We start from the raw sequence: 22,540 nt of genomic DNA, 5'->3' as shown, positions 1-22,540 counted from the left end.
CATCTTCTTGTCAAGATTTCAAAAACCATCAAATTACCAGGAAAAAAAATGGGGCCTTTTGGCTTTTTCTATTTTTGATATCTCGTCATGAGTCTTTCTTAAACTCCCTGCTGAGCGGGACAAACTCAAACAAGCAGGAAACAGGAAACATCAAAGCAAATTGATGTTTTTAGCTCCCACCAACGTGTCCACAGTCTGAAATGTGAACGATGATCAGAGCAAGGCAGACAGAGCGAGAGTGGAGAAGATAGACTGAGGAGTCTTGATAAAGAGCTTAAAGGGAACAACACAAGGATAAGGATTTAGAGGATGTCAGAGAAGGAGAAAAAAAGAACTTAAACAAATGAGGGACATTTCTGCATTTGCACATTCAGGAATTTAGCCAATGTTTTTATTCAAAAGGACTTACAAATTAGGGTAAATGACAAGCAAACCCGTAGTGACGGTAACACATTTGTAGTCAAGTGCTGCAGCACCAATGTCTTAGCCTCTAAAAATGTTAGGAGAACTTCTTTAATTTTTATTATTATTAGGTGAATTGAAAGTTACAGTAGAGGTCCTTGTTCCATTTTTGGGATCTTTTGGAGTAAGCCAGAGGTGAAGCAGCTTTAGAGTGGGACAGCTCATTCCACTTATGTGACATCACGGAACAGAAACATTTGGCTCGTAACCTTTTGCCTCATGCTGCAGGGATTACAGTATTCTTTGGTAGAGCACAATGAGCAGAGAAACCTGTAGACATGGATGGGTGTTCAGGTTGGAAGGTGATGTTATGGTTATGTTGCAAAGAAATCCATTGACCTCAGTGTCTCAAGGGCAATATTGTAGGTAAGAAAAAAACCATAAGCAAATAAGGTATGAGGCATCCAGTGGAACACCATTGAAGAGACAGTGAGATCACTATTTCTCTTCTTGCCAGGAAACTTTATACTATAAATGTTTTTCCAGAGGGAAGGCTTTGAAACCTTTTTAAAACCTGCCAGGGATCCCAAGTTCATAAACTATATATTTACTGAGAATTTACTTCTCAAAATTATTGAAGGCTGCAGAAACATTTGGCAAAAGGGAATCAGAGAACTGTTCAACAGCTTTAATTGTTATTCCATAAAACAAAAAAACAAAAAAATAAGAGAAATGTCTGTAAAATGACTACTTTGAAAACCATTACTATCCTTATTGGTTGACATCTTCACATTGACATGAAACTTACAGATGCACAACTGTTTGCAGGGAATATTTTTTTTTCTACAAATGGAGAACAGCAAACAACAAAGTTATGAAAATTTGCAAGGCAAGAAAACCTGAGAAAGTCTCATAGTTACAGTTGAATTAAATATTTTTGAGGGGGGCTTATTGGCAGTAGTACATTTTAGAGACAAGACAGAACCAGAAAGTGACCAGGAAAAGGAAACAATCGAGCAAATTTACTAAAAGACTGTTTTCTTTACTGTCAACTCTGAGGATTACTTTTTGTTTTTTCTCTGTCTCAAAAATACAATTTCAGGGATAGAAAACTTAGACTGTGTGATGCCTTAGGGGTTCTTGTAAACGTTCCTTGATGTGTATAAAAAAATTCTTCATATGACTTTTATTTTTTACACACTTTTATGTACTCACCTAAGCTGAGCTGGTATGTAAAACTGATGTATTAATTTTTAATGTGCTTGTTGAAAATACAGTCTGAACACTATGCTAACACAAGATTCAACTCAAAAACATTTTCCCACTAGTTTTGCATGGGCCCATAACATATAATTCAAGGACCTATCTTTTAAAAAAGTGTCTTGTTTTCCATAAACAACATAATTCTGTCTCTGCATCTACACTTGCATGCATATGTGCAGTACCACTCTTGGTTAGGTCTTATGCAATTTTGAAACAGACCAGCACATACAGTGTTCTTTGTTCCAATGAGAGAAAAAATGCAAACACATTTGAAAAGATAAAAACACATGTGTCTTGTGTATAAGTGGTTGGTGCAGTTTTTAAAAAGATCAATTTCAGGGCATTTATAGTCTAAATTGGGTGAGAGTCAGCTGGAATGTGAACAGTGAGTAGTAAAGTTCCCCTCCTTTACTTTCTTTAAATATTCTTAACACCCTGAAAAACGTAAAGGAGACCTCTGCCTCTTGTTTGCTTTGCTACTGTGTTCAGTGGTAGAATCAAGCCCTATCAGGTGTAACAGACAAAGTAAGCACTTTAGCAACAATGGAGGTGATCTTTTACATGAGCAACTGCTTTTCCAACTCAAGGTCAATAGTTGGTGTTGCCAGAAAAAGTTGCCCTCTTAGGATTTAGACAAATGGTTTGGAAACTAGGATACGTTTGCACCTGTTTTGCCCTGTGGGCCATGGAATGGTAAAAATGTATCTTATTATTTTTCAAACAGCAAGTTTTTACAATTTGAAGAATGTAACTTTTTCTGACAGTCATTAGTAATCGGTCTCTGATAGTTGTAAATAACAGCTCACTGTCCCAGTTTTTCTGAATAGGCACCTATGCACACAACTATTTCCCAAATGGTGCAAGGACAATGGGTTATGCAAGTTTATCTACCGGTAATATTTTGTTTTTATCCATGAATAAGGTAAAAACAGTCGATACTCGTAAATTTGGTGTTGGCAAAGGTTGTGATAATGAACATGATCTCGTTATTGGTGTGCAGATATCAAATTTTAGGGGAAAAGACCAGAAAAAGTATCTGAGTGCCACATTAGTGTCAGATGTCAGTGCAAATGTGAGTTTGTGTGTGTTGTTGTTTCTATCATAATTTGCCCTAACTGTCAACATCAGGACCCCAACTGTGTTTGCGTCGCTCGCTTAGTATTTTTTTTTCATTCCATTCCTCTGCATCTCCATAAACTTTCATACTCACAAGTTCATCCCTTCTGAATCATATTTGTCCTAAATTTACTTCTCACTTTCTGTCACTTTGTTTTTCTTCTATTGCCTTTCATTTGACAGCATGACAGGAAGTATGTTTGAACCACAGCAAACATCTCCAGCTGCACTCAGACGTTTTCTGTGCGTCTTTAACGGTCCTTCTGCTTCATTTCTTTTCTTTGAGAGGCTCAAAACAAATCAGTACTAATCAAAAATTGAGCTTTGAAACAGAAATAAATGTATGCTACAAACATGCACATACACACATCATGACTCGCTAAAACTGCCATCATTAAGGGCCTCATACTTACACTTTGCCGTAGCTGCAAACTCTGAAATGTGTATGTATGTTTGTCAAGTAGCTAGTCATACTGTTGAGGTTAAATATCCTGTTCGCTTTTTTGGTCACTAGTGATGATTTGAGGGTCCTTTTCTGCAGGCGAGTTGATTGCATTTGTGAAATGTGGGTGGACAGAGAGCACTGAAGGAGGGTAGAACAAATGACAAATGGCAGAAAGGTGATGACAGAAAAATTGGCAGGGTGACAGACACCATGCCAGTGTCTTCATATTCTTAAGCAAATGAGCGGAAAGTGTGAAAGTTGCTTTTTAGTCCTCTCTCTGCTCTAAAGCTCTTTTGTATTAAAATAAAAAGAAACCTTCATAAACCAAATATATTTCTGATTTTAAAATGTTTATTCTAAAAGTAAATAGAAATTAGTGTTCATTTTTTAAAACCTGTCTAAAATGGAATGGGCTGAGTCTTTGACTAGATAAAGTACTTAAGTGTAGTTTTTTGTTTTACAAACTGCACCCAGTCGGTAAAGCTTGAAGTTACTGCTTTTCATTGTAATAGGTGACAAATTCTGTAATAAAGCTGAGCTGAAATATGAATCTGAGCTGCGTGAAGCTGTCAGACTGTTTCTCAGAGAAGCCATGATAGCAGCATTCAGAGATTGATGGCAAGATGAAGATAGATGGATTACCTGACAGGTAAAATCCCTTTGTGGCCTCGACTGAAGCAGATAGAGCTGTTTGTGACAAATGTATAAATGGAATCAGGAGATAAGAGAAACACGAAGAAGGAAGGAGAAGGGTGGGCTGGTAAGTGAAAGACATAAGGAATGAGGGGGAACAAGGGCTGTAAATGCATGGCTGGTAGAATTCATATCCACACATAACACCCACCTTAAAGTTGTAAGAAGAAAGAAAGAAAGAAAAAAAATGAAAAATAATCTATTCTGAAAGCAGTGTGATAGAGATGTTTTAGAGTTTAAAGAGATGTGCTGAAAGAAATAAACGACTAAGATAAGACAGAAAAGGCATCCACTGATGAAGCTTAGCACGTTTATGCTGTTATTCTATTTATTTTAATAAGGGGAGATCTTTGGATGAAAAATATAGGCATTGTTACAAGCTTGGCAACGACTGAAAGTGTATACCAGTCTTTGACATGCTGTGAAAGTCTTAAGCAGTAGGACCCTCAGAACAAAAGGGCACAGCTCTGACGAGTCTGCATTTAAGTGGGATGAAAGACTTGGAGACCAGACGATGGTGCTGACCGCAGAAAAGTTTTGGATCTGAAGGTGAGGAAGGCATGAGAAAAGTTTGTGCGAAAGAGAGCCTGGAGAATAAAAAAAGAAGTGAAATGTGACAAATGTTTGTTGGCTTATTGAAAAGGAGACACGATCCCATGAAAAAGCAATTAGAAGAAAGGCGTTTCTTTTTAAGTATTTTGTCAAATAATGCTATACAGTTATCTCATTACAATTAGATTTTTCTGTGAGCCATTTCTGAGCTGATTACTTAAGATTCATTGGAGTAAATGTTTGTCTAAAAATGTAAAAAGAAAATTTCAGATCAGATCACAGACTGCATAAAGATTGTTCTTTAAAATGTTTCTTCAGGTTTGTTTTCGTCACAGATGATTGCCACCATTGTGAAGTGGCTCTCACAAAATCTAAAAAGTAGGTCAAGCTGTGTTGAATGAGGATTTACCCTATGCTATGTACACTCTGGGCATGTGATGCACATTCTTGAACGCACCTTTAGCATATGGTGTTCATGCTGGACAGTCGCTACATGATACTAGCGTATAAACTCAGAGATGGAAGAGGCTTGATGCAAAATGTTAAAGCGGTGCAAATTGTGCTATTTTCTTTCACAGCTCTATTCCGATAAATGAAAAACTTGGTGTCATATACTCCTGGCCGGCCACAAACCACAATTATTAATTTCTCCTTCGTGATTTATTTTCATGATTTAGTTAGCACTTCCGTTAATTAAAAAGAACGCTACCTCTACGTCACAACCAAATCCGGGTCCCACTGGTTTAATTGTCAATGAGTGTTTAGTGGCAGCCCGAAAACTGACGTCAAATCAGTTTAGTGATGCTTGAACTCCAGAGTTTTGATTGCAGGAGCTGGAAAAACGCATATACGCGTTTATAGAACTTTTTCTTTGGAAGTGGTCACTTGAACTTGCGTTGCCGAGGTCGGTGTGAACGTAGCAGTACAGTTGTAAATTCGTGATTTCACCAACACACAACTAATTCAAGCCACTTTAATGTATTGTTGTTTGCAGAAATTGTATAGACTCTGTCTCGGTCCTCCTTTTTTCAGTGCATAAACTAACATTACACGGAAATATAAAACTAGTTTTTCTGAGCAGCAAGCAGTAGATTGAATTATAGACTCACACTTACATGATTTATCAGAGGGAGCAGTAAATGCTCATTTTTAAGACCAAGCTATACCATATAAAGGCCTGCTTGGATCACAGAAGTAATGGGCCTCTGTAGGTTAGTGATAACTCTCTGTTTATATGTGACTGTGTGTGGATGGGGTGATGGGGGGGGGGGGGGGGTAAGCTCAATGTGACAAACACTGAGAGAAAGGCAATAATGTCTGAAAATGACAGACAACATGGAAGAGAAGACGGTGATAGCCACACACGGAGAAAGAGAGTTTCATTTTCCATTTCTGCCAGCTCCATCTAATCTGAGCCCCTGATGTGTTTCTTTCTTCATTTGCAGTTAGTGGTTGGATTATAAACCCTACACCCAGCTGTGGGCTTCACATTACTCTGTGTGTGAGTCGAATGTATCTTTGAGTGCAGGACTGTGCATGTGTGTTTGTCTGAGTGCGTGTGCACGTGTGTCTTGCACAAAGCAGTTCCCATGCGGGCTCATAAAAATAGCCATAATGTTCCCTGAGTGGTTTTCTCCCCCAGGCGCAGGAAGATGGAATAACTTCTAGTTTGAAAATAGGTGTACATGTCTGACGCATTAAAACTATTATCTTTCAATGGATATAATTTCTGCACTGGGCCGCTGCGCAGGCTCTAACAACTCCAGCCAAATGAAACGTCTTGGAGCAGCAATCAGAAGATCCCCACTCACACTGTTGAGCATCTTCACTGAGAGCAGCTTTTATCAGGTAACGCTGAAGGTGTGAAAACAAAAATCTCCTTTTTCCTGAGGACCTTTGAACTTAAGAAAAAATATCTGTCGAACTATGCACACAATGGATAATCAAATGTTCCATGGCATTAGACCATTAAACTGATTAAAGAGCGTTCATGTGCTTGTTGTGTGAGTCACTCTGCAACTGGCAGTGATGAAAGCACAAAGATTTCTGTAGTCTCACTTGGCCAAGCATAACTTGTTGGATTCAACACTTATCTACTGTAAACTGTGGAGCAAAAATGGTTTTTGCAGAGGGAGGAATTATGCTTTTCTGTTCAGGCATTAAAAGGCATTAAAAGGGTGATGCTTTATCATTCTAAGAAAATTTCCCAATGTTGTACTATAACTCGATCAGCAGTTTGAGGAATGACCTTTGCTATTTCAGCAGTTCCCAAAGAAATCTTTATCAAGAAATAAAGTCAATGGGAAAGCCACCATCTTCACCTCCAGTGAAAATCTTTGTAATTCATTGTGAGATGGTGAGGCAGATGTTTTAGTCCAGTGTTGGTGCTCAAATCACTGATTTGTTCTGAACTCGTCACAAAATATGGCAAAGCACTGCCAGTAAAATGAAGTTTTTTTTTATAATTTAAAGTTAGTGTGGCCATCCAATACATTTTTTTTGGGCAAAAAAATACTTATGACTTGGAAGTAATTATTACTGTTTGTAATCTAACCTAATATTTGCTGTGACAAACGTCCTAAGGCATTTTCCATTTCAATTTGTGACATTTTAGAACATTAAAAATGTAAAATACAATTTAAAAAGTGGCTTTATAAAGTTTGCAATTATCACAGAATTCCACACCTTACTTTTACATAACCAAGGTGTATTTTTTAGAACACTTAATAATAATAATAAAAAAACATCAGGTCCAGGTTCTTCAGTGCTCTAATTTAACAAATAAAAAAAAACAAAAAAACAGTGGGAATACCTTTCTGCCTAATCCAAAAATATTCACTATGAACTTCTTATTAAAATCATAATACACATGTTGAGATAGTACCTTCTTCTAGTTTATCATAACAGCAAGATAGAAGATAAAACAAGAGGGACTTTATAGTGTCATTCAACGTAAGGTGAATGACACTATAAAGTTACGTTGCATTCAACGTAACTATTAAGCACTTAAATTATTTTTTTATTTTTTATTTTTTATTTTTTATTTTTTATTTTTTTATTTTTTATTTTTTTTATTTTTTATCAGACACTGGGTTTGTTTTGTGTAAAACCTACCGACATGTTTCGGCGGAATGCCTTCCGCCTTCGTCAGGGTCGTCATCAGATGGTGGCGTGTGACGTCTTTAAAAACAGCTGATTTGTGACTGAGGCGGAGTCACCTGTCAAACTTTGACAAGTGACTCCGCCCCTTGATGTCCGTCTTTTTCTGGAGGATGTTGCTCCAGGTGTGAGAGAGCAGGAAAGCCCCCTCATCCCGGTTCATGGAAGTGTGGGCTCGTTTTCTGATCTCCACCGCCTCCATGATCCATCTGCGGTGTCTGTTGTCTTCGGTGCGGAGGACTTTGGCCTCCGCCCCGAGGCCGAAAAAAAAAAAAAAAAAAATAAATAAATAATTTAAGTGCTTAATAGAACTTATAGACACAATGAACTTCATTAAATCATTCAACCTAACTATTTAAACTTTAGATTTTGCTTCAAAGAAAGAAGTTGGTTCATCATCTGGACAAACACAGGCTGGAAGACGTTCACTTTCCCTCTGAAATGATGCTTTGTTTCACTTATGATGTTCAGCATATATACAACTTTCATCTGTTTTCGTAGAGCTAGGTCGTTTCAGGCTCTATCTGTTACTATGTCAATGCGTCACACTCCGCTTTTTGTGAAAAATTATTTGAATGTAAACGATAACAAAATTAAAGTACTAATAACTGATTCAATATTTATTTCTTTTGTAAGTGACCATGGTAAAAGCTTGATAATGCTCTGCAAGGTGTCCATTATTAGAAATGAATGGAATTTGCGGAAGTAACCGTCCATCATGATCAGGCCATTTGCGTTTTCATTTAATTTCTGATAACAGAAGCCTAGTCGAGTATTATCCTTTACTTAATAGATTACAGTTATAGAAGAAATCAGGATTAATGCAATAATTGGACACCCCTATGTACAATTACATCATTTACATTTTGAAGTTGATGTGTTTGGATGCAATGTTGTTCTTGCCAGTTAATGGAATGATCAGGGGATTTTCTTTTTTTTTGTCCAAAAAAGTTTTGGTTTAATGAGGCAGATTTTTTAAGAATTCTAGCATTGCTAGGTGAGGCATGTGACTGCCTTTGTAGAATAAACTTATAGTAGTCTAGCTACATTAGAAAAAAAAAATATCTGCACTATTGGTCTGCAACTCCAGAAGCAGCCCTAAGGCTTTCACACCTCCAGCTACTTCAAAAAGCAAGACAAAGAACTTTTTACTGCACCTAACATGAGATTCCATCAGAACATTAAGGAATCCCTTTACTTATTTAGGTTAAAGGTAAATAATTTGGTTTAGGTTAAGCTGAGTTTGAATTTCACTTAATAGGTAAGAGAAAAAGCACAGATTGTTGGACTGCATGGTTAGAAAAAGTGTGAAGAAAACAGTGTGGAGAAACTAGTTTTTCACAGGGAACTTTTTTAGTTTTAAAAAAATTACTGAGGGGCAAACCAATATTTGTCAGCATTTGATTTTCTAGTGCATTATAATTTACTAGCATTAACTAGGCCAAAAATAAATCTTCTCTCTGCCAGAAAAATATATTGTAGCTCTTTGTGTCATTTTTCTGAATCACAATGTTCAAATAGTACTATATTCACATGAACACACCATGCAATGTCGTTCAGAGGCAAATGTTTGTGCTTGCATCATCTTCAATGCACAAAGACGTAAACAAACTCGTAAAATAAAAATCATCTGAAATTAGATAATAGTTATTAAGAGAATATAAAATCGGGAATGGTAAAACATTACAAGAATTTCATACATATTAGCTGTTTTTGTGAATTTTTTTTCACATATATTAGTTGTAGCAGTCTTCTGCCTTCACAAATATGATCTCATGAGTATAAAGCATCTCCCTAGTGAGAATTGATGCAAGCAAAATATTTATTATTGACAATTTAATTCTCCAGGTAATAACCCTGAATGAGTCTAATCAAGAGGAGAACCAGTAGCACATCGTGAACAGGCATCTCACTGAGTTCTCTCTCCATAAAACCATGTGAGTCATCAGTCTGTTCTCCCAAGGGTAAAATGATTATTTTTCTTTTACAAATGCATTTGCTTTGCCTTTAAACGCATCATTTTGAGTGGTTTCCACTCAGAAAAAATAAAAATTGAGTCCCTTCTGGCTTTAAAATTTGATGTGTCAGTGTTGCATGAGAATGAGTTGATAGAAAACTCATTGTCGTCTGTTAGGTTTTATGTATCACCTTCTCTCAGCCCTCCATCCTGTCTCAGCATGGTTCCACAAGTCAAGCTTGAGAAAGAAAAGAAAAAAAAAACTAGATGGTAAATGTGTTGAAATGCAGAGGCCATTAAAAACACCATTACATGCAGCTTCAGTGCTGTAGGGAGAAGACGAAGCAGCGGTCGAGGGCAGCAGTAAGTTCAGCAAAATATGGAAACCATACAGCTATGCTTTATGGGTAGATGAATTAGTGGGGGCCTCCTCATGTAAGTTAGTTGATTAGAAACATGGTACATTTTGTGCACATTTCACAATCTTTATGTAATTACTGTTTAGCTTTACTGCTGAAGTAAGAAAGAATGACAGGTTAATTACACTATTAAAGTTTTTTTAATTTGTCAGTTGTACTTTTGCCTGACAACAAAATTTGTAGCTTCAAAACAAAGAATTTAACCCCCGCCCCTTCTTCTGGTGCTCATAGAATCCCTCCACTTGTGCCAAATCCTTCTGATCTATGTGACTTTTCCTAGTAAATTACAACTAAACTTGCATCGTTATTGACACCATAATATCTTTGAAACGGTCAAACATTTTCTAATGAGCCTCTCATAAATACATTTGTTACATTATTTGCACATTTATCATGTAAACTCTGTGTCTCATTGTTCACTGAATTTTTGAAGATTCAATGCCATGAACCCAGGATCGGGCTGCACGGTGGCGCAGTGGCTAGTGCTCCTGCCTCAGAGCAAGAAGGCCCCCGGTTCAAGTCCTGACTGGGGTATGTAAAATATACCACCAGTGGGACCCCTGTGCACGCGTGGGTTTTCTTCCTCCCACCATTCAAAAAGGTTAATTTGTTACTCTAAATTGCCCCTAGGTGTGAATGTGAGTGTGCATGGGTGTGTGATTGTTGCCCTGCGACAGATTGGCCCCTGCCTTTGACCATGAGTGGTCAAGATGGGCTCTAGCAGCCCAGTGGCTCTAAAAGGAACAAAAGGGAATGAATGAATGAAATCCAGTATTGGGTTAAGAGCCAGTAGTTGTGTTTTTAGAGGTCCGTCCAACAAATCAGTTGTTAAAGTCCCACTCCAATTATTTTTTGAGCAATGCTGAAAGCGTTCCCAGTGGTCTTTAAAGTGCAATTATGTATACAAAAAACAGCCTATGTCGTTTTCTAGGACATAGTCTCTGTAGAGTGGCAGTAGTTTATTAGAAATTCACCTCTGAGTTGTGGCGCGGAGTCAGCCTGCCCCTGCTTCCCGACATCCTTCTGTTCACACTTCCTCTTACTACCAAAAAGTCCCTCACACCCCCATCTTAATATTACTAGTGCAACAAAAATGGCAAGCAATATTGGAGCTATCCAGCACTACAGTTTGGAGCCAGATGCCAGCTCAGGCAACAGAGATGTACATGGATCTATTTGTCTACAAGCAGATGCATTGGAATGAAGTGGAGCAGGGATCTTGTGGCTTCTATGTCACGACTACAAGCTTTTCCAGTCTTTTTCTGACTGCTCCTTACAATTTGAATGAAGAAATACTCAGAGACGCAATTTTAATCTTATTATTTTTATTTTCTTTAAATCTACGTCCTCCTTTATGTGAAAACTAATTTAAAACCATTTTTTGGAGTGGGTCTTTAAAGTAGCTTCAATTAATTTAAATTAAATGAACTCTTTTTTCTGATATTAAGTATGGACTTAAATTATTTATTTCACATAACTTTCTTCAAAATAATCCACTTTCTAACTTGTCATTCTCTGTTTTTATACTAAAATGAAAGACTTTCTTTTTACGTGACACCCTCTGCTTTAAATGCAGCGTCTCCTGGTCTGAGTGTCGCCTAACTCATCTTTTACATGTTCAGTTAGATGGATGCCTCCATCTATTGTCTCTAGTGTCAGTTGTCACATGCTTGCCCTTCGATCTCCTATAGGTCATCCCATTCAAGATAAGAGGCAGCAAGGACTTTTGGGATTTAGAGTTCCCTCAGGGATAACTCATCACAAGGATTTACTCCACGTGTCTATAACTATATATGCAGTCTGCATTTGACTTACAGGTTAGTTATTGATCAGCTTTTTTATGAGACGCATAAAGGTTTTCCCTGAAGGGCTGATCGATATCAGCAGCCCCTCTGTCTCCACCACCTTATTAGATGCGGATTTCAGCAGCTCCTCATTAGGCCTGGGCACATGTAAGTGTCCATGTGATCTAATTCATTGGTGTCTTAAACAGCAAAAAATCTCCCTATACCTCTCTGAATGCAGATAAGTGTGTGAGCAAGCACATTTCCACATCTGTGATTTTTCTGTGTGTGACTGTACAGGCATGCTTAGTCCTCTCACAGTGTTGCCTTAATACTAAATATGGCTGTTCAGTCTGGTTAAAAGCTTTCAAGGCTAGATATTCGGCTGTGTCCGCATTCCCTCCCTACTCCCTTGATACCAAAAAACTATATAGCGTGGGACTCTCTAGTGCCCTGGATTGTAAAAGCAATTTGAACACCATGGGTACAAATTTTGTTTATTTTATTTTTTAACAGCAAACATGACATCACATTTTACAAAGACTGTTTATGAATCAACTGTGTTATGAAAATGAAAATTTGGATAGTTTGTAAAATATAAATGTAAATAAATTTTTTTCATGTAAAAACTCATTGTGGTCTATATTCTCCAATATAGTGAGCATCAATGCACACTGGTTTTTTGCAGAGACCTGTGGGAATTTTTTAGAGCACTGCATTTTGGAATTGTAGATTTGGACAGCAGGAAAGACTGACAAAGAGTAGTAAAGACATTTGAACACCACCATTGTCTGTTTTGAGGCTACCATTTAGTGATGAATATTTTTCATATGTTAAGCATGATAAAATTCATTTTAACAAAAGCATGAAGTTTGATATGTGGGCTTTTTGACATTTATTGTTGCAAGCTAAGAGAAATCTATAAAAAGCAAATCAAAATCTTAGTTGATGCAGCTCCTTAAATGTAAATATCTCCAAAAAAACTACAATTTACCTTCCTGCATTCTCTATTTTACATAAGCGGTGCATTAATGTTTTAGTTTAAGATAGCAAAATATCACAGTGATCTGGACAGCCAAACAAATGCTAGTAACAAATTCATTTTTTTTGTTTCTTTTCCACATCATTAAGTAAAAAAAAAAAAAAAAAAACCCTAAGTACTTTAGACGATTTGTGCACACAACCTGGACTTTTGTGTACTTTTTGTGTGTACTTACGAGACTGCAAGGCAAGAAGACCTTCAATCCATAACCAGCTCCTCTTAATACTTGAAAATGCAGCACTTGAAAATGTTTGTGTACTGCTCTATGTCTTTGCAATGTAACAAAAGGAATACATAAAAAGCTCATGAAAGACAGACGTAGACACAATGGAATATGTTCAGCTGAGAAAAAGTTGACAGTACAAAAGCAGCCACAGATGCTGCCTGATAGACATTTTTAGGACACGTGTGGACGCAATCCACCTCGCTGCAGCTCCATGTCACTTCTCTACGGCTGATTGCAAAATCCCAGTCAAAATTAAAAATGTATGCTGAGCCCTGAGACGCTGTGAGCAAAGATAGAGATCACTCGCTCGGGGCTCAGAGGATGTCTTTATCCAAAAGGCGACAGACAATAAACAGCAGATAAGAAGAATGAGAGAGACTCAAGAGCACAGGGGAAAAAAGGCCCAGCATGCTTTGAACACAGACCCCAGGGAACCATTCCAGCACATTGTGTTCATGTCTTGTATCGACAAAGTGCTTCAATAGAAAATCTGGAATCTAATTGATCTGTTAAAGGATGTTTTAGTCTCTGCTTTTCTTTACTTTTGTGTCTTAAATTTAAAAGACAAAAGATTTGTCACGGGGATCAGATAAAATGTTCATTTTTCCGATGTTTCTCTGGATTTTTAATGCTTCCATGTTGAAGATATGAAACAGGCATAAATATATAGTACTAAGAAAATTCAGTAAATATTCTTGTTTGTGGTGTTTTAATTTAGAGACCCCATAAGATATGGGGATTTAAAGCTCACCGATCTTCTGTTGTGACCTTTTAAGCACATCTCCTCATTGTTGGGCGGATTCGCCTGCATTGCCTCATCTTTGTAGATCTTTTCTCGTCTCTCAAGTCATTCTTTGTCCTCAGGTATTGGTGATGTGTCAACATTTAGCTGGTGTGTTTAGGTTAAATGAAGAGAGCCAGCCGACAGCAATCTAAAAGCATTATGGAAGCTATTTACAAGGTTTACTGAGATTCCCCAGACTTGCACAAATAGCCCACCAATGCACACCTTTTCAGACACAGCACCTGCTCCATTTACTGAAGGAGTAGTAAAAAAAAAAGAAAAAAAATAGATTTTCATGCTTTAAAAGCTTTTTCTTTGAACTTATGAAAGCACATTTCACCATGATGGTGAGGTGTCTTGTTGAAGAGCTGCTGATGGCATGAGAGATTGCAGAAGGTAAGAGAGAGGGTTAAAAAGGGTGTGAGGTTGAATGTGAGGAAAAAGAAGCATGGATTGGGACATTTCCTATAAGAATAGAAAAGAAAAATGGGGCAAAAAAGACGAGATGAGAAACGGAGGGTAGCAGGGTTAATTGGCATAAACAGAACCTGAGAGTAAGAAGTTCCCTGTAGTTACAATTTAGCCTGTCACCCTGTCGATGGCTTGTCAATTATTGACTTTCTGGTTATCAGATTATTTCAAAGTGCAGAGAAACAGGAGAGCAGGGCAGTGCATGAACGCCATCAGAGATTTGATATTTTGGAAATTAACCACATAAATGAACTGGAAAAATACCCAATACACTTTCAAAATATAAGTGAGCACTGTGAACTATCCATGAAAATGCAATCTAATATTTACTGTATGTTAAAGACCCAATTTAATGAAAATTGTGTTTTGGGTGTTGAATTTTTCTATATTCAAATTGTTGTGAATCAGGATCAGACACAAAATGCTGTTGGAAAAGCTTGTAGCTTACAGCAATCAGCTGGCCACAGGTTCCCTTATCTGCTCCATTCTGATGCATCCACTTGGAGAGAAATGGATCTGTGTACTAGTAATGTAAGGTTGGGGTTGTGAATGGCTGTGAGCTAGCGGGAAATGGCGTAAACTAAGGGATCATAGGAAATAAGCGCAGGCTTTCTCCGCACCAACAGTCCTGCCTACAACTGAGAGGTTAATGTCTAATGGACGACTACAGCTCTGCAGAGCTCTTTCCCAGACAATGGCACAGGTTTTTTGAGTTTGCCTACAAACGGCACAATCATAATTTAAAGACTAGTGGGAAGAATTTAAAAAAAAGATCAAAAGGTGATGGGAGTGGGACTTTTTTTTTTTTTTTTTATTATATTTTTTCTAGAAATACATTTAAAATAAATAGAATAACTATATATAGATAGAAAGGACGTTTTTCAATGTTCAAACTTCACACAAGTGGGATTACCGGAGCCTCAGCTTCTATTTTGCAACAGTTAGTTAAAATAAAGATTAATCTTTACTTAACAAAATTCAAACAAGTGGTGACTGATTAATACCTTACATACAGTCCACAAACACTTCCAGTTTCTGTGGATATCCATTGCAAGTCTTGATATCTATGTGCGATGACAGCCATGCTGCACGGCCATTACCCATTCAGGACACAGAACATATGGGTTCCAACACTGTGTGTTTGTGTATGTAGGTATGCCTTTGTGTGTGTGTGTGTGTGTGTGAGCACTGCAGGGGGAATTAAATGTACTAAATGGGCCGAGAGGTAGCGCCATTTTTTTTATTTGACTCTGCCAACTCTACTCGCTGTGTACCTTATAATGGCAATGATATGCTTTTTCACCATTGACAGTGTATCTGATACGCGAAAAGAACAACACAGCACAGAATGAGTTTTTCTCTGTTCTTTCTTTGATCCCTCCTCTTCTTTTGTTCCCTCACAGCTTCCACTGCCTGCTCTTCAGTCCAGTATGTCTAGATAGTCAAAAAGGTAGCATAAAGATGAGGAAATTTGCACATCTCTGAAGTTTTCTGTATTTTTCTGCCATTTGTTGTTCATTAAACATGGTGTCCTATTGAGTGTTTGTTTCCACTCGTGTGGATGGCTCGCGTTTTGAAAGTAGATGCTTTTTATATCTACATCTACACTATCCATGTCAAGATTGACATAAACATTTATAAAAAAAAAGACAAGATCTGTGTGTGACAAAAAAATCTAAACAAAATACAAACTGATACAATAATAATAAGTGGAACCAGCATTACCTTAATGCATTGCCTTTGCATAGATAAGACCAGCAGAGACAGGCTGATGTAATTCTGTTGTCAAATTGTCTCAAAACCCAGAGATACCACTCAATTCTCTTAATCCTGTGTTACTTATTACTGATGTGCATTTCTGTAACAATTCAGGATTAATCAAACTGAATGGAGGATTTTTATAAATTCAACTTAAGCTGAAAAAATGTTAACAAGGTCAGGTTGTGTAATGCAATCTATGAAACTTTGTGTTCAATTTTTAGATTCTGTTTCTAATACTTCTTTCTTTCTAATTCAGACTGAGGTGGTTTCAATTATGTTATTTGTAGAAGTTTTGCACCAATTTACTGTTGTAGAAATATGAGTTATTGTGTAGGAAAAGGTTGATTTCTGTTGCAAGTTCAGCTTTTACGATCACCTTTTGTCAGAGTTGGTTATTAGATTCATGTCCAGTTTCATTCACGTCCTGTTTAAAAAAAAAGAAGCCCTTCACTTGTCAAGAACGTAACTGGTGGATGCCTCACATAGACACTTGTTGGCCTTTTGGTTGGTTTGTGTTTTGGAAAGGATGCATTTAAACCAAAATCACGCGCTTGAAGTAATCTGAAACAATATTAGATTAGGCTGCAGATCCATCGTTAAAGCAGGGGGGGTCAAAAGCTTGGCTCAGAGGCACTACAGCAACTGAATGACATAGTTTGATATATATCCTGCCTGCTCTTTGCTCCTGCCAACTGCAGAAAACAATGACAAAAAAAAAAAAAAAAAAAAAAAAAAATGACACTGTGCAGTATTTGTGAGAACAGGGGGTCCCTGGTGGCAGTACGTGCTGCAGTGTTTGTTGTTACCTAGCTGACCCACTTATTTTGATGTACGTGCATGCTCAAAAGAAGCATTCTTTGACATGGCAAGCACATTTTCCAGCTTTCTCACTTGAACAGATTTCTCGTCTCTGACCTCATAGCTGAGAAACATATGTGTGAATTTTCGTGTGAATGCAGGCAGCGTAGCACCTCCTGCTTCTCCGCTGAGCTGCTTGTCATAGTAAAAGACGTGTAACAATTCGCAACCATTGTTTGAGTATCGGAATGATGCAGCTCTGTTTAAAGCAGCTCTTTGACAAGACAAAAAAACATGTGCGTTCACGGTTGCCGTCAGAATTGCACAGTCACACCTGCTTGATTCAGTATTTCTTTACAGTACTTTTCGCTACAGACTCTCCCAGTTACTTTAAGCTCTCAGGGCAGCTGATGGCAGTTATCCAAATGGAGCTGGCAAACCCATAAAAACTCCATCCTGTGCCATAAAGCACTGACTATAACACACTTAAACTATAAGCTGTCAGAGAAAATGTGTTTTATGTGCTGATTTAGAACCCTCCGTGCGTCTGGATACATTAAGATGCTGATATATAGTTCCAGTGACCTGAAGATCTTCAAGAGTTGTTCTTTTTTACTTCTCCTGTTGTATTAAGCATCTGGCAGAGGTCTGGCAAAACTTACAAGGTGCTTTCCATCACACAGTACTTAGAAATCAATAGTTATCTAGATGGTATATAGTCAGAACTGATGTCACTGATGCTCAAATACAATCACCGTCACAGATATCATGTCTCCAGAAGATTTATGCTTTATTCCAAAGAGGAAAAAAGTTTATTCAATTCACAAACAAAAATCATAAGATTGGAGTTTTTTTGCATGCAAAGAACACAGTTTGAAAACAGAAATTCTCTCACCTTTATTTCTAAAAGCCCTGAAAAATAACCAAAAATTGTAAGATGGATTTGTGTAAAAAAACATTTACCAAAATTAAAAGCAGTGAACATTTTTTTTATCTTGTAGATCCATAAACAAATTAATTTTGTTCTTTTTTATGCACAATGTCACTTTCACAATAGCAAAGATGAACCGTCGCCTTAAGTATTGTGTTGCTGGAACACTCATATGGAGATGGATAAAAGGAAAGCTAAGTTTTATATGAATCGAGAACTGCTGAAAACTTCAGAAAGCCCAAAACCGAAACTGTAAAACGAAAAAAAAAAAAAATGAAGATGCTGGAGACATGAAATAAGGATAGTTTTTTGGGTACAGAAAAGGGAAACTGGAAGAAAAGATTCTCTTAGGACAGATGATCAACATCTCACACACATCAATGCTTAAAAGCTGATAAGAATAAGGCGGAAAACAACGATTGCAACTGTTTTTTAACACATATATTTACTTAAAAACTCACAATTGTAGCAACTTCTATCAACTGACATCTGACCTTTTTTATTTGTCTTTTTCAGAGAGCCGATATTTTGTGTTTAAACCAAATGTAATGCACTTCTTATCAAATCTATTATACTACATAAAATGCGTTTTTATTGTAGACATCTTTTATGGTGGGAATTTTTGTTCATATATTTGCACTGTACTTATCTGATGATGGGAGCCTTTGGTACCTGGTTCTATAGAAACTTGATCTGGGTCACTTGGAACTGGACTATTCAAATGGATTAAGAGGAGGGGCATACTCTGGATAGGTTGCAAATTTTGCCTCTGTTATGAAATTACTATGCTACTCCTATTAAACTATATGGTCAATGCAGCTCACAAGAAATTCTTGTCTGTGGTTCACTTAAAAATGTGATTCATAATTATTTGCTGTTGTATAAATAGGACATTATAACCTTTGTAAATTGTCTTTCGGTGCCTTTAAACGCCTGGAAGCTTTTAGGTCAGCTGATTGTTTTAAATCATTTCTGTTTTTTCTGTTTGTGTGTCTGCAGGTTCATACATGGTGGTAAACGCATCAGGACGTGCTTCTTGGCAGAAGGCTCACCTGTACATGCCGGTCCTGAAGGAGAATGACACCCACTGCATCGACTTCCTTTACTCTTTATCCAGCAGGGACGGAGCCAGCCCCGGCACTCTCAATGTTTACATCAAGGTGTGGGTCCATCGGTTGAGTTTGTGTGAATGATGTGGAATGATGGACTGGGCAAATAAACAGACATCTACTCTGAGTTGAGGAGTTGTAAAGTTTACCGTGGGGCTTTCTCTGCCTGGTTGTTTAAAAGAAAGCTAAAAACAGAAAATCTTTGCATGTCTGATGTCTGTATAAAAGCAAACTGGCTGTAGTATTTTGTTTTTTTATAGTAGTGTTTGTATATTTCCTAGGTAAGTATAAAATAAAAGCCTTTTGTAGACACTTTTTACAAATAATCAGTAGCCAAAGCAGACCATTTGTCTGCTGTTTTTCTATGCTTTTGTCTAGTTACCAAACAGCGTTGAATACAATCAATCAATTGTGCAGATTTTGGGGTCACTCTGTTACTTGTGTTGAGCCAAACCAGATTGACATGGTCATAAATGTTAAAAAAAATTTAAAAATCTTTTTTAACTCACAAATATGCAAAAGATAGGCTATTCGAAGTGCTTTGGGACCTAGCTTATTTGTTTTACTTCAGCATGTGTTCCTATATTGATGAATGAGAATGTTCCATTAATCTCCTGAACCATTTAAAGGAAAACTTTTACAAATTTAACATTAGCATAAGACATGCCAGTCTTAAAATGGTGCAGTGGAGCACCCAAATGTAAATGACCGAAATGAAAACTGAAAACTAAAAAAATTGATGAATAAACCAAAACAAAAGAGAAAGGTAAGGAGTAAGGGCTCAGGATGGTCTCTTCTGGTCTAGATGTAAGGATGAATTGCATCATGAGTTTTCTCAAAATGTTAAGATTATGTAAATCTGTTTTGATGATACTTTGTGCAGGTAAACGGCGGGCCCCAGGGCAACCCCGTTTGGAACGCGTCTGACACCGTCACTGAGGGCTGGGTGAAAGCGGAGCTGGCTATTTCTACCTTCTGGCCCAATTCCTACCAGGTATCAAACTTTAAAATAGTTTTTTGCCTTTAACTTATAAGAACATTGAGTTTTCCTTTCACTGATGTTTTCAAATAATATTTTGTGTTTGTTCTACATTTTAAAGCCCTTTTATTTGACCTAAATGTAATTATGCTGCTGACTTTCATAGGGAAAAAACTGCAACAGCCAAAATATGTGTAAGGTACTATTAAGATTGGTTTTAGTTATGTGAAGTGAGTAAATTTTTTTTTTTTTCAAATTTGTATGCACTAAGCTAAATATTTTTATTTTGCATTAGGTTCTTTTTTAATCAGAATGAAGTTAGCCTGTATCTAAAAGTGCATTGGCTTTTTCAACGGATAACACATGTATTGTATGATGTTCACATGCAAACACTTCCCTTTTCATTACTTTAAATGCTCTTACTGTAACAGAAACAGTTTCTTAAATTGCTAACAACTTGTCTGTTCATTTGTGCGGTGGCCTGTTGAAGGTGTGGAGGTACCCCCTCCCTCCCGCTGGGTTGTTTTAGTGAGGTAGCAGCTCTGCAGTGACTGTGTTCCACCTAATGACTGAGCTGTGCTCGGTGAATGCACCCCTCCACTCCACACACACATATCACGGACAATAGTAACCAAAGTGAATTAAATGCTTTTGTGTCTCTCTGTGGGCTTCCATCCCTAATTACACAAAACCTCCTGCAGAGAGATGACATTTTCCTTTTCTCCAAAGACAAAAATATTGCCATTTTGAAGAAGAGACTACCGCTGGGCACCAAGGGCAACAACAAACTTGTAGCACTGTCTTTAAACTTTGCTTTGAATTGCTTCAGAGCTGGTTCAGAGGTAGACGATAAAACAATATTCTTCTTCTTTTTTTTCTTCATGCAGCTCTGATCTGTGGTCTTAAAAACACACAGAAGTTCTATCACCTCACAACATATGTAAACCCAATCAGTTTTAACATAGACACCTCAAATCATTAAAAATTACCATTACTTTAGCATTTTTTCTATCTATTTTAAAGTTACAATAATTATAAGAGGGTGGTTTAACAGAACAATGTGTCACTTTGTCATAACGAGAATTTGTCTCACATGTATTAAGTTGCTTAATGTGGGGATTTAGTGGAAAAATCACCGAATTTCTAAAAATACATTTTTATGTCCAGCAACAAAAAAAAGTATTTGTTAAGAACTAAAAAAGAAACACAAAAGCAACATCAACACATAGAACATATTAAATAAACTAATACAGAAACTCCATTGAATCTGGTTCAAATCAACACAAATTTCTGCCTTAAGTTTGAGTTCCTTTCTTTTCTCAAGTAAGCCAATATCTGGTCAGATAGTCAGAAGCCAACAAAAAGCTGCGAAATTTGGTTCTGACTAAAGAAAAACATAAAATAAAATCAATATCTGCCTCTGACGAGTGACATTTCTGCTAGGGAGAGTGGAATTTATGTCTGAACTACCAGAGGTCTTTAGTATTCAGACTGAGTAGAGGAGCCTGACAAGCACACTACAGAGGTACGTCCATGTTTGTGTGTGTGTGTGTGTGTGTGGGTGTGTGTGTGTGTGTGTGTATGTGAGCCAGGAGTGCACGGCCCCGTGGCAGCCCTGCTCACTGCCTGTCACCCTCACAGTGTGTTAAAGGCTGTGCAAAGAAAAAGACACTGCTCTGAAGGAGAGAATTCAGAAATGACACAAAGGAGTGGTCAAAAAATGAAATAATGGCTGCTTATGCAGTATGTTTAAAAACATGGGAATCAGAAAAGGTCAAGGGAAGAGATGGACAGAAGAAAATGTGCAGAAATGCATGGAACAAGGAGCAGAAGTACAAAAAAAGAGGAGAAAACTGACAACATATGTGGTTGGCATAACGATGAAAACAGAAGTGGTGAAGTGAAAAGAGAAATAGTGGCTGACTTTTAGTGGAAAATTCCCCTAGGCTTCCCATCTGAGCTTCACAGGGACATCAAGATGCTGCAGACAGCTGAAGAAAAAGTTTTATTTCTGACTCCTTTTCATGTCATCTTCTTACTTTGTTTCTCCCCGTCTTCCTCTGCTCTCAGGTAATATTTGAAGCGGTTTCAGTCCAAGGCCATCCGGGGTACATCGCCGTCGACGACATACGAGTCCTGGCTCACCCCTGCCGTGAGTGAGACAGACTGCATGCTTTTGTACATGTGACCCTGCACATTGGCAGCCCTACTGAGTGTCGGCTGTTTTATGGCTGTTATGCACACAGAGGCAGTTTGAAGGACAGATTGTGAGATTTGTTGACGGATTACAAGGTGAAAGGAATAATTTTAAAACTCAGGGTCTCCATCACTCAAATCTGACAGAAGTTTACCAAAAATCGCTCTACGACCCACTCATGGCATTTTTGTTATTCGTGTTTGCTAAATATTTAAATGCAGTTTATTCGGTTTAAAAATATACCACGACTTCCCCAACCAAGTAGGAAATGGTTAAAGATTTACTCGATAGAAAATTGTATTTTTGGTGTCCACGCCAACAGTCTCAACCAGGACTTCTGCTGCTCTGCAGAAACTATGTACTAGAAAATGACACAATTTCTTTTATTTTGGCTAAAAACAGCATAATCATAATTAAAAGACCACTGGGATGCTTTTTACTACAGATCAAAA

At 37.5% G+C, this 22,540-nt stretch overlaps 1 protein-coding gene across 17 annotated transcripts in view; it reads left to right on the top strand.

The window, feature by feature from the left end:
• The window catches only part of ptprt (protein tyrosine phosphatase receptor type T), a 311,398-nt gene that overhangs the window by 46,910 nt on the left and 241,948 nt on the right, over nt 1-22,540 (top strand). For all 17 annotated transcript variants that reach the window (XM_078948035.1, XM_078948033.1, XM_078948029.1 and 14 more), the window contains exons 3-5: nt 18,803-18,963; nt 19,796-19,906; nt 21,962-22,043. In XM_078948035.1, coding sequence (XP_078804161.1) covers nt 18,803-18,963; nt 19,796-19,906; nt 21,962-22,043 — 354 coding nt within the window. The remainder of the gene's footprint in view (nt 1-18,802; nt 18,964-19,795; nt 19,907-21,961; nt 22,044-22,540) is intronic.

The sequence above is a fragment of the Oryzias latipes genome, chromosome 5 (assembly GCF_053564925.1).
Source record: "Oryzias latipes strain Hd-rR chromosome 5, Olatipes_Hd-rR_3.1".
Taxonomy (NCBI): Eukaryota; Metazoa; Chordata; class Actinopteri; order Beloniformes; family Adrianichthyidae; genus Oryzias; species Oryzias latipes.
The sequence above is the reverse complement of the archived record's forward strand: the minus strand, read 5'-3'. Positions and strand labels throughout refer to the sequence as shown.